The 13,821-nt window shown below is 36.4% G+C and overlaps 1 protein-coding gene across 1 annotated transcript in view; it reads right to left on the reverse strand.

Moving 5' to 3' along the window:
* KDM5A (lysine demethylase 5A) overlaps positions 1 to 13,821 on the reverse strand; it is a 106,062-nt gene that overhangs the window by 42,189 nt on the left and 50,052 nt on the right. Inside the window, exons 15-17 of the mRNA XM_036758862.1 lie at positions 13,140 to 13,321; positions 12,078 to 12,202; positions 10,350 to 10,500 (exon numbers count right to left, since the gene is read on the reverse strand). Coding sequence (XP_036614757.1) covers positions 10,350 to 10,500; positions 12,078 to 12,202; positions 13,140 to 13,321 — 458 coding nt within the window. The remainder of the gene's footprint in view (positions 1 to 10,349; positions 10,501 to 12,077; positions 12,203 to 13,139; positions 13,322 to 13,821) is intronic.

Here is a 13,821-nt window from a genome sequence, read left to right on the forward strand (position 1 = left end):
TAACAAGTTGATAATTTTGACTATACACAGATAGCAATTCAGTAATCACTTTCATTTACCATTTGTTAAATACAACCAGTTTCATTTTTTATGATGTTAATCTGGTGCTTGCCATGTCCAGCACTACTTAACTCCTTTCCTTAAGGTATTCACAAAAGCTAGGTATTAAGCTTCAGAGCAGTCTAAGACTTTGGCCTTTCTCATCCCCTATTCTTGAACCAATTTTCCACACAGACATACACTTTTTTTTTACATTTTTCTTTATGTCTACATTAGCACTAAATTCACTGATTACCAAAGGATATGCAATTTAATTTCAGGGATTTTATCAACTTGTTTGTTAAGTTTTTTTTTTTTCTGTTTACCTTCTGCAACAGATTTGTAACACATAAACTACAATTATTTTCATAGTGTCTGGCGGTTTTTTGTTGTTTTTTACAACTTCTGATAAGAAGCACTGCAACATGAGTTCCCTTGAGATGCGCAAAGAATTAACTCCAACTCCTTTATGTGTCCTTTCAAGAAGAACCTATGAGCTACCCTTCCTTGGAAGCAGGAGCTTCCTTTTGTTTTCTCTTGTGATTTTTAACAAGAATGTCAAGATCTATAAGATTCAGTTCTAGAATTACATTTGGTTCGGGGCAAAAACTCTAATCACCAATGCCTGAGTTAATGTGTGAAGACTCACCAAAAATTGTGACTTTCAGCACTCTTTGACTTCTTTTACAATACTCTGTCACTTCAAAAACAGAAGTGGGGGAGGGAAGCGGCAGACTGGATAGAGCACCAGTCCTGGAGTCAGGAGGACCTGAGTTCAAATCTGGCCTCAGACACTTGACACTTACTAGTTGTGTGACCCTGGGCAAATCACTTAACCCCAATTACCTACTCCCCTCCCCCCAAAAAAGCAGAAGAGAGCTAAAAGAAGTGAGGTCCATTTTTTATTATTTTTTCTTTTCATGGGTTGCCACAGCCTAATAGCTCATTAGCCAATGGCCAATCAATCAACAAGCATTTATTATATGCCAAGCATATAAAAGTTGAGAATACAAAAAATAAAGCTATTCTTTATACCTCATTAAACTTATATTTAATGAAAACATGTTAAATATGAGTATATTATCTTTCTACAAACACGGAGGTAAATACGACATATGTACAAATACTTCTAAAGAAAAGCATTAGCTTCTGGGAGAACCAAAAAAGGTCTAGCTAGGTGGGCTTTGAGCTGTCTTAAAAGAAGGAGGTGCAGGCAGAAGTGAGGAGAGAACACTGGGCATGAAGAACAGCCAGTAAAAAAGGCAAATAGTAGAGAGATCAAGCGTCATATGCAAAGAGCAGCAAGAAGGCCACTGGTGCTAAATCAGAGAATGAGTGGAGGGGAGGAAAGGCAGGAAGGGCCAAGTTGTGAAGATATTTAAGTGCCAAAAAGAGGACTACACTTAATCCTAGAATAATGGAGAGCCACTAGAGCACACTGAATGAGGGGCGGGGGAAGGAGGGATTGTGTACCCATGACTTTGATGTCTATTTGCCAACCTCAACTGGGCCCTCACTACAGCAAGGCAATCCTTTTATTCCTCCCAAACTTACTGGCTATCATTCCCCACAGAAGTTCTTCCTAACCTTTTTTTCTGTCCTTAAGCCTCCCCATAACTTTCCTTACCTCATTTCTCTCAGTCAAGAAATTTGCCTTTTACTTTAGCAAAAAAAAAAAAAATGAAGCCACTTAACATGGGCTCCCCCTTTTCAGTTTTCTTCACTTCAAAACTCCTTGACGTTATCTCCCACTATCTCCTCCTTTCCCCCAGTCTCTGACAAAGAGGTACCCTTCTCTTTGTCAAGACCAACACTCTCCACACATGCTTCATCCCATCCCCTACCTTTTCCAGCAGATTGTTTCCTCAAACACCTCCACTCTCTTGAAACTTCGACCTCTCCATATCAACTGGGTCCTTCCCTACTGCCCTCAAACATGCTCAAGTTTCCACAATACTTAAAAAATCTTCACTTGACTCTGCTATCATAAGCATCCTATGCCTGTCCACTTTTTCTCAAACTCCTTGAAAAAGTTGTCTGAACTTACTGCATCCACTTGCTCTCCCATCATTTGCTCTTTAACACTTTGCGATCTGGCTTCTGACCTCATCTCTCAACTGAAAGCTAACTCACCAGAAACTCTCTCCAAAGTTACTAGGCAAGAGGATTCACACTGTAGAGAACTCATAGAAGTATAACAAATGGCAATAAGCTTTCTCAAACAATTAAAATCTTATTCAACATCCAATGATTCACAGTGGACAGAAAACCTAGACATGTCCAATTTAATCAAGATTAGAAGACCAGATTAAGAGCTGGAAAAAACCTTAGGTATGTACAACCCCTTTTACAGAGGAGAATACTGAGGCTGAGAAACACCAATTAATTTTCCCAAGGTCACAGCTGGTGATTGTGTGGGGCAGGAATTGAAATCAGGTCTCCCTGATTCCAAGTCCAGGTCTCTAGTCAATGCATCAACTAGATGCCCAGGCATTTCTGTTTGCATTAAATGTGATTCTTGTAAATAATGTAATGATGTTGGCTTATCTTTTTTGAGACATTCTGTAACTTATTTATTTGATGCTATAATTCAAAAATATTTATATTCACAGACTGGATTAATAAAATTGAAAACAACGTTACCAGGCAAGTAAGTGGTACAGGGAATAGATTGCCCAAGTTGGAGTCAGGAAAACCTGAGTTCTAATCCTGTTTCACATACTAACCTAGCTGTGTGACCCTAGACAAGTCTCTTTAACTTCTAGCCTCAGTTTCCTCATCTGAAAGCGGGAATGATGATAAGAGCACCTACCTCTCAGGGTTGTTATAAAATGAGGTAATATTTATAGAGCACATTGTAAACCTGGAAATGATGATGATGATGATGAATCTCAATGGCCAAATTTGAATGGCCTTTCCACCATTCTAATTCTTCTCTACTTATGGGTTTCATTTGACAGTGCTGACTGCCCTATCCAGCTCTTCATTCAGGTTACACTCACTAAGCCTAAGTTTTCACCAGGCTCTGACCTAGTGTCCTATATCTTCATTATGTTATCTCCCCTCCCCCCCAAAAGGTCCCTCTCTTCCAAAATTCCCCATTACTGTTGAGGCCCCACCATCCTTCCTGTTACTAAAACCCGCAATGTAAGTACCATCCTTAACTCTTCTCTCACCTTCACTATATATATATCCAATCTCATGCCAAATCTTATTTCAACCTTCACAACAACTCTTTTATATATTCCCTTCTCTCCCTTCACAGTCACCACCCTTGTGTAGGGTCTCATCACCTCACAACTAGACTATTACAACAGCATTCTCCTTGCCTCAAGTCTCTCTCCACTCAGATGCCAAAGTGATTTTCCCATAATGCAGGTCTGACCATATCACTGCCACCTCTTTCTCAATCAACTCCAGTAGCTCCCTATTACTTCCAGAATCAAATATGAAATCTTTTAAAAGTCCTTCACAACTCGACTCCTTTGTACCTTTCCTACACTTTAGTCCCCAGCACACACTTAGCAAAACTGGTCTTTTTGCTTCTTCTAGAACACAACACTACCTCTGCTCACTCTGCATGTCCCCCCATGCCCGGAATGTTCTCACCTCTATCCCCTGGCTTCTAAACTCAGTTCAAAACCCACCCTCTACAAACTTTTCCCAATTCTCCATCCTTCCCCTCCTCACTGCTAGCGCCTTCCCCTTGAATTCTATATGTCTTATATATATGTAATTACATGCTGTCTTGGCCATTACAATGTGAGCTCTTTGAGAGCAGCCATTATGTTTTTACCTTTCTTTTTATTCTCTGCACTTAGCAAAGTACCTGGCACATAGTAAGTTCTTTCTGACTAACCACTCTTAATTCTCCTTGGAGGCCAGTTGTGGATGTCAATAAACTGTATGTGATCCCCAAGGTTCTGTGCTGGGTCTCCTCTTTTGCTTCTATATTCTCTCTCTTGGTAACCTCATCAGTTCTGCCAGCTTTATCTACCATCGCCATGCGGATGACTCCCAGTTGTCTCTATAAAATCAGTTATCTCTCCTTAGCTTCAGTCTTATGTCACTAATTGCCTGTTGGATATCTCAAACTTGATGTCATCAAGACATCTTAATATATCTAAAATTTCCATTTTCTGTCAAAGACACCACCATCCTTCCAGGCTGTAGGAGGTACAAGTATTGTTATCCATACTTCATGAATGAAAAACCTAAGATACAGGCATTAATTATGTTATTAACTTTATCTACACAATGCCCCTTAGAAATTGTTTCCTACCTTCTCTTCTCAAGGTTCTATTAACTATAGTAACTATTATTGATCTCATGCTCCTTAGCAGTCATTCCATACGCTCTCTTCTCATTGCCCCAACTCCAATGCTCTCTCATCACTTGCAGGGTAAAATATAAAATCCTCTTATCTAGTATTCAAAGCACTTCAGGCAGCTGGTGGCACAGTGAACACAACACCGGGCCTGGAGTCAGGAAGAGGAGTTCAAATGCAGCTTCAAACACATTGATTTAAACTCTGTTTACCTCAGTTTCCTCAACTGTAAAAATAGGATAATAATAGACTCCCACTACCTCACATCATTGTGAGGATCAAATGAGATATGTGTAAAGAGTGCTTATCAGCATAACGCTTGGCACACAGTAGGCACTATATGTTTTTTCCCTTCCCCTTTCACTCCTTCATAACCTTACCCACTCTTATCTTTTCAGTCTTCTTACATCTTACTCCTTGCCCCACATACTCTGAGATCCAGTGTATGACTTCCTTGTTCCCTGAACAAGAGTCTGTCTCAAGACTCTGTGCATTTTTTTATTGGCCATGCTTCATGCCTGGAATGCTCTCCCTCCTCACTTCTATCTCATGGCTTTCCTGGCTCCTTTTAAATCCCAGCAGAAATCCTACTTTCTACAAGAAGCCTTTCTGATCCCCCTCAAATCTAATGCCTTTCCCATGTTTATTATCTCCAACTTATCTTGTACTGACCTTTTTTTGTACATAGTTATTTGCATGTTACCTCCCCCATTAGACTGTGAGCTCTTCACAAAGTAGGCCTTTCTTTTCTCCATTAAGTACAGTATCTAGCAACATAGTAGGCACTTAAATGCTTGTTGACAGACCGACTGTCCATAGACATACCATGTGCTAATTAGGCTGTTCAAGTTAGAGCAATAAATCTCTAATTTTCCCTCAGCTAAATCCTTCAAAGATTTAAGTCTTTCTTCCTCATGTTCTAGTCATCTTTGCTTCCTGCCCTCTGGCATGCCAGCATCATAGAGTGGATAAACCTTGACATTCTCCTGATCATTTTCAATTCCATCAGAAATTTTTTTTAATAAATTTGGAAATACAAACAAATCTATTGATAGGAAAGAGGAAAACCCTTATTAACAAATAAGGGGAAAAGGTTTTCTTGTTTGTTGTTAAATAGGGACTGTCTTTTACACTTAACAACATGCCCTATATACGTCCCTATCTACCTAGTACACTTTTTGTTTCTCAATACGCTATTCTTAGGACATATACATATTTTTATTAATTTTCTAATTTTACTTTAGTTTAATGTTAACGAATACAAGTATTCAAATATATAAACCAAAACAGAAAAATAAAAAACTAAATGAAACCAAATTATCATAAATGATTATCCTTGTGCCCATAAACTTCTCTTATTTATTGGAAAAACTCCAAAACAAAGAATGTGGACCATAACTTGGGGTAGAGAAGGTAGGAAGAACAGTGATTTCATCAGTGTAGCAAACTCCTGGCCTGGAAACTCCCTCCTTTTTCCTTTATCCTCCCTCCTTTATAGCTTTATCAATTTCAATCAACAGGGATTTATTAACACCTACTATGTGCCAGCTGATGGGTGTTAGATGGAATCTAAGAATTATTTTATTTTGTATTTCTCTGAAATGGAACATTTATTAAAATGTATGCTGCTACTTTGGGGTTTTTTTTTTCAAGAATCAATCATCAAGCATTAGGCACCTGTGTACAAGGCACTATACTAGGCACTGGAAATACAAATACAATGAATGAACTACCTCTTCTTGTCTTTATCAACTGCAAAATGTCTCCTATTCACTATGTGCATGTCAAATCCTGACAAATTTTGGATATGAACTTTTATCAAAAATGTCTAACATACAAATATTTTCTGAACAATTTTTTTTCTTCTGAATAGAGCACTTTGTTGTTACAAAGATTTTCATTTTAATATAACTGAATTCATCTGTTTTGTCTCATTCCTTTGAGTCACAACTGAATATATCCCCTCTCTACAGCTATGAAAAATATCTCATTCTATTATATTAGTTTATAATCTTTAAAAATATTTTGCTCAAAGTACTATTTGGAATTTATTGTGATAAATGGTGTGACATGCTAATCTGCTGTCAATTTACGAAAATGACATCTTATTTTCCCAATAGTTTTGTAGATTAATGATTATTTTACCCAGTATTTGGTAATTATGGATTTACTAAACACAAGCACTATATGTATCTGGTTCTAACATTAACATCTAAACTATTCAACTAATCTATCTTTAAATTTTCTATTCTGGTACTAGATTATTTTGAAAATTTCAACTTTATAATCTGAGATCTAGTAGTTTAATAATCCTTTTCCTTTTTCATAATTTCCCTTGATAGTCCTGACCTTTTCTTTCATATGAATTTTATAATTTGTATGCATTCCTAGAAGCAAAGCTACTAAAAGTAATACAAATTAAATTGTATGAAATTAAATCTATAGGTAAATTTTGTTAGTATTGTCACTGAGCTACATTAACTAAACCTAACTAAAAGCACTGAATCCTTCCCAATAAGGACAGGGAAAAGGCAAGGCTGCACACTCTAATTAATATCACCTGCATAGCTCTAAAAATGCTAGCCACAGCAATAGTTTTTTAAAAAAAGGAATAGAGGAAAACACTAAAGTACCTCTTGAATGTTCTAACTCCACAAGTATAGAAATTTACATAAACGCTTTAGTAAATGAAGCTGAGTTACCCCAGAGCTCTCACTAAAATGGCAAATCAAAATATATTGTCTATCGTTTCAATAAAAATCTAAGGTTGGACAGCCCTGTTCTAACTTTATTTCTAAAGCATTTGTTTTATAGTCAGACATGCACAGACACACACACTTTGGCCATGACCTGTAACTTTATTCAAGCAGAACTTTTTAAGAGCAAATTTTACTTCTACCAATATAGACTGGTGGTTTCTGCAATTTTTGCTCTTAAAGAGCTATTTAGGAAGATTAAGAGTTTAGGTGACTTAACTAGAATCATAGCCAGCTTATGTCAGAGGAAGGATGTGAAAACCTAAGTCATGTGAACTTCAAAGCCAGTACTCTATCTACTATATACAGTGATATATACATATATATGGCTTTCAAATCAACAACAATCTATAAAATAAGTGTGTTGGTAGACTACCTTTCAGATATTTAATAAACTTTTATGCTGAATGGCATTCCTCTTAATTTGGGGGCAGGCGTTGGTTCAATACTGGCAATTGTTTTCTTTTGTATTTCTATACTATGCTGAAGTTATTTCAATGCTTTTTAAACCCTCCTGGATTTTCTAAATAAAGCATACTTTCCACAGAGATAGTTAAGCATTATCTTAAATCAAGTTTACTCTTTTAATCTATTCCTCTTGCCTTGTTAAAACTAGCATTTCTAGAACGATATTTCTCAATCAGCCAACATTTATTAAGCCCCTCATACTTTCCAGCCTCTGTGCTAGAGATACAAAAACAAAATTGGAACAGTCCTTGCCCTTGGGGCATTATATTCTGTCAAATAATATTAATGAGAATAGGGAGATTTTTGTGAAAGATTCTAAGGTTTCTCCTGGCTTAAGGAAAGCTATTTCAATTCCTATGCTTATACTTTTGAATATTTTTTACATAAATAGGTTTGTCTATTTTCCAACATCTACTGATAGAGACACATAGTTATTAATTATAATTAAAATAATAAAAATCATGATTACTGATACAAGTAATTATGCTCATTTTTTCCCTAATATTGAACCATCCATGCAGCTTTTGTATAAATCCAACTTGACCATAAGGAATAATTATTTTATAAATTGCTGTGATTTTCATTAATGATAAAGGTTATTTTTCTCTGCCTTTCTTTCCCTGGTTTGGGGATCAAAACAATATTTGTCCGACAGAACAGAGTGGGCAGAGTGACATCTATGTCTCTTTTTTAGAAGTTTATTTAGACTAACATGGAAATGTGTTTTGCATGAGTGCAAATGTATAATCTATACCAAATTGCTTGCCTTCTCAATGTCGGGGGGAGGAGAGAAGAGAATAGCGGGGCAGGGAGGGAAAGAATTTGAAACTCATAACTTCAAAACAAATGTTAAAGTTGTTTTTACATGTAATTGGGGAAAAATACAAAATTTTAAAAATTAAAAATTTATTTAGCATAGACACAATTTGTTCTTTAAATGCCTACTAGATTTCATCTGTGAATCCATCTGGTCCCAGTGGGATTTTTTTTTCCTCAAACAAGGCTATTCATTAATGACCCATTCAATTTTTCTTCCTGAAACTGGTTTATTCAGGTTATGTATTTCCTGTTTTACCAGCTAAAGAGCTTGGGGAGATATTCATATTTTAACAGATGGACACCTATTTTCATTGTATTCTCAACTTGCTGAGATCTAATTGGGATCATGTGTATATATGTGAATGTGTATACACACACACAAATACTCACATATATACATATATGTAATAATTTCCTTTTTCTTCATTCATTGTGTGTGTGTGTACACAAACACACATAATGAAGAAAAATATATGTAGATCTGTAGTAATTTTCTTTACTTTTCTTCATTGTCCCTTCCTCCTTGTCATTTTTATTATCGGTACTCTGGTTATTCTTTCTCTTCTTTTTGATTATATTACCTACCTTTTTAAAAATTTTACCTAGGCTGGTTCTCAGTTGTGTGCATATAAGTCAGAGTATTTACTTAAGAGAACAAAGATCAAATTTAGAAGAAAAACATAGCAAAGAATTTCTGTTATCTGGTTATCTTTTTGTGAGTTGAATCGGACATTCACTCTTCCTGACATCTGGTGGATTTTTTGTATCCATAAGGTCTGACCCTTAACTTCAATTATTCTGGGAAATTTTCTTGAGTGATTTCTAGAAATATGTCCAGATTCTCTCTACCCACTTTGTTCTAGTAATTCAGTGACTCAAGTTCTCCCTCCTGTTCACTGTCCTCCAGTTGCATGATTTTTGCTTACAAAGTTATCAAGCCTTACAGATTAGTTGACCTTTGATTTGGTTTCTTTAAATTATTACTGATGCCATATGTTCTTAAGATTGCAGTTGCTCCTGCAGAGACCACCACCACCACACGCACACACGCACACACACACAGAGCCAATGAGCCCTTTCTGATGACAAAGTTAAGCAAAACCACCCAACAGTGTGACTGTCTAACAGTATATGTATAGCATTCTGCACCCTAGTCCATCAACCTCCAACAAATGGAGAATGGGTGCATTTCCTCAACTGGTAGAACAATTCTATTTCTCATGAATTTCGTTTTTTTTAAATATCCACAGTTCTCTCCTTATTTTGCAATTTTTAAAAAACTGATAACATCTCTTCTCCCTTTACTAGTATCAAATCCTTTCAAACTAATAATAATTCCTTCTTTACTTACCTTAGAGTATTTGTTATCCAATTTGAAGTGTACCATACAAGTTCTAGATTCACTTCTTGGAACACTGTTGATGTTACTCTCCCCCAACCCCAAGCATATTTTCTTCACATTATTTTAATCCATAATATTTATTCAGTTATTTTTCTTCCTTGTTCATTTTGTTTACTCCTCATTCTCCTGTTCTGAATGGCTATTGTCTTTGAAGATCTTTTGTTACCTTTAAACCTGAGGGTGTTCACCACTATTCTTGAAGAGGGCATTAGGACACAAGACTTTCTTATGACCTCTCATTCTGCCATTTTGTTGGCCAGGTTCTAGATGTAATATAAGTATCAGGGTGGGGAATGGGGGGGGACATCTGTTTCTTCCATTCTAGAGGATTATGTACACAATGAGTTTCCAAAAGAAGGAAAACCTAGATCTGAAAGAGTTAAAAAAGCCAACAGCAATGTGTAAAAACTCATGTTCAATGAACATAAATGCAAAATACTGAAGGACTGATTATGGTGAACAGGGCACAAAGGTGAGAAAAACTATTAAATGATTGAAAAGATCATGCACAAATGAGCCAGCCATTCTTTACTCTTACCTGTGTTTTTGTTTTTTGCTCAAAAGTAACTGAGCCACTGAAGCACAAGTCTCCGCTTCCTTCACAGCATCCCTGAGTTTTCTAAATAGATCATTCTCTGGATACTTCCTGTCTTCAGCATCTTCCAACATCACTCTCAATTCGATCACATCTGCAACATAAACAAAAAGCTATGCAAACAGAAAAGGAAAATGATGAATGTTGGAGGGGATGTGGGAAAAGTAAGACACTGATGCACTGCTGGTGGAGCTGTGAACTTATCCAACCATTCTGGAGGTCAATTCGGAACTATATGCAAAGGACTATAAAACTGTGCACACCTTTTGATCAAGCAATACCCCTACTATGTCTGTATCCCAAAGAGATTTTAAAAAAGGGGAAGGGGGAAAGGATCTATTTGTATAAAAATATTTATAGTTGCTCTTTTTGTGGTAGCAAAGAACTGGAAATTGAGGGGATGCCCATCAACTGGGGAATGGCTGAACAAGTTGTGGTATATGATTGTAATGGAATACTATTGTGCTAGAAGAAATGATGAGCAGGATGAGTTCAGAAAAACCTGGAAAGACTTACACGAACTGATGCAAAGTGAAGTGATCAGAACCAGAACATGGTACACAATAACAGCAATATTGTATGATGATCAACTGTGAATGACTTGGCTGTTTCTCAGCAATACAATGATCCAAAGGACTCATGATGAAAAATGCTATCCACATCCAGAGAAAGAACTGCTGGAGTCTGAATGCAGATTGAAGCATACTATTTTTCACTTTATTTTTTGTGTGTCTTTTTCTTTTTTGATCTATGTCTTCTTTCACAATATGACTAATATGGAGATGTTTCACACATGTATAACCTATATCAAATTGCTTAATGTCTTCGGGGGGAAGGGAGAGAATTTGGAACTCAGAATCTTAAAAGATGAATGCAAAAAAATTGTCTTTACATGTAACTCGGGAAAAAAATAAAATATTATTTTTAAATAAGTATAATAATATTAATAATAATATTTTAAAATGCTCTGACAACACTATGAAACCAGTTTTAAAAGCAACTTTAAAATCTTAACCCCAATTCTACACAGGACAATCATCTTTTAGTATCGGCAAGTTGCCGCTGTGAAAATCTTACCAGCCCAATAAAAATAATTCACTAGATGCTTATTCTTCTGTGCTGTAATTTCTCCCATGTAAGAAACTTCTTTTTCTTCCAATCTGCCTTCTGTATCAGTATGCTGAGGACAATCATCACCCAAAGAGAACCTTACATCTAATGCGAATCATTGATCCAAAGCCAAGGTTTTTCACCTGGGGTCCATGAATTTGGCTTTTTTTAATATTTTTATAATTTTGTTTCAAATGTTCATTTTAATACATTTTTAAAATTATTTTAAACTGTTATTTTGAGAAGCAGGCCATAGGCTTCATTAATCTGCCAAAGGGATCCATGACATAAAAAGGTTAAAGATGTCAACTTTTTCTTCTAGATACCCACTCCCACAGAGAAGGTCATTTCATTCTTAGCCAATCCGTTCATCACAAACTTCAAAAGGGTTCAAACTTCTCCTGGTGGTCTGGGAGGGCTTTTAAAAAAGAAAAAAACTAGAGTCTCATCCCACCCATTGTGTCCTTTGGAAAATGATTCTGCAAGAGATAACCAATGCGTAAGTCCTGTACTAGAGAAATAATCCTTCTTCTATTGGTTTATAATAGAAGGAAACCTAACCTTTCTTGTGGTTGAGGCTTGCAGACAATGCCTCTGTAACACGACTGACCCAAGTGTCATAGGACTGTGCTCTGACTTTAACACCATACAAGAGAGAAGGAAGGTCTTCCAATGGATACCGGTACCTAGTGAAAAGACATAACAGCAAAAACTTCAAAAATTCTAACAAATTGAAGGAAACTAAGGCCTACATGTTTAACCAATATAAGAAGAATACAAGAGGCAGAGGAATGGCAGCCTGCTCTAGATGAATGCCATAAGGAGAAGAAGAAACATAATAAACATCTTATGAGGCTAAAAGGCTAAATTTTAGCTTCCAAGATCAGAACAAAATTTATGGGAATGGCAGAACAGGAGAAACTGATGAGAAAATACACTTCTATTTTCTAGAAATTTAGCAAGTAATCATTACGATAAGAGGGCTTTTCAGCTATACAATTATGTTTGTAGACTTCTATATACATAGGTCTCCATTTTTCTAGTTGTATTTGCAGCTTTCTTGCTAGAATTTCAGCTTTCTAGCTATTTTTGTAGGTTTCCAGCTGGTCTGCCAATTTAATAATCTTAATAATAAATGTAATAATAACTAGCATTCACAGAACACTTTAAGGTTGGTTGAGTACATTACAAATTTTATCTCATTAGATCCTCCCCACAACCTTGTGGTAGGGCCCCATTTTACAGATGAGGAAACTGAGGCAGACAGAAGTTCAGTGAGCTGCCCAGGGTCACATACCTAATAAATGTCGGAGGACAAATTTAACTCAGGTCTTCCTAACTCCAGATCTAGCATTCCATCCATTGTGCCACCATGCTCCCTCTGGCTGGGTTTGTAGGTTCCCCACTCAATTTGTAACCCTTTCATTAGATGTCTCACTTTTTTGGTATGTTTGTAAGTTTATAGCTATCTTTCTAACTTTCTGCCTGGATTTTTAACTTTTTAGGTTATCTAACATCTTTAAAATTTTATTTCCATCTTTCTAGCTGTGTTTGCAGATTCCTACAATTTTACCAAACAAGAAGAAGGCAGAGAGCTTAAAAGAAGATGACTTTTTTCCATACCTAAGACATTTCTTCTGCATGGGGCAAGGGCACAAGTCAGCAGGATGGTAGAGACAAACAAGCCGATCAGGGTTACAGGAACAAGTAAGAGCAGAGAGAAAGCATGTAGTTCTGCAAGCTGAACACTGTCTCTCATCATCAGGAACAAGTTCAAACACCTCTTCTTCAGATAACAGTACACCCTGAAACAGAATTTTTCCACTAAAAATAAAAAACTTAAAAAAGAAAAAAATTACCTACTGGTTACTTTCTAGTTATGGGTACAATCACAAAAGCTGCAATTCCCTTTAATGGCAAACCAAAGAAATATATAAGCAACAAACAATATCTTATACTTAAATAATATGAAAATGTATTAGCTCCCATATGTGTATAACATCATTCAATAGTCAAAAACTATTTTTAACCTCTAAGGGCTTAAAACTCTGAGCAATAATCCTGAAACATACACAAAGACAGACATACTGTGATCCTTTTCTTACCTGGGGTAGAAACTATAGCATTGAATGACGTATGATGTTCACACTTGTCAGGGATGGCGGCAGTGTCTATGCCATGGGGACAGTGGGGAACCTATGACTAACCTTATCCAACAAGGGTAAAAGAGTTGAGCTTTACCAGAGGTAAAAACCAACCTAAAAAACTGACTAGTGAGTGTACTACACAAGGCTGAAGTAAGGAA

The sequence above is a fragment of the Trichosurus vulpecula genome, chromosome 5 (assembly GCF_011100635.1).
Source record: "Trichosurus vulpecula isolate mTriVul1 chromosome 5, mTriVul1.pri, whole genome shotgun sequence".
Taxonomy (NCBI): domain Eukaryota; kingdom Metazoa; phylum Chordata; class Mammalia; order Diprotodontia; family Phalangeridae; genus Trichosurus; species Trichosurus vulpecula.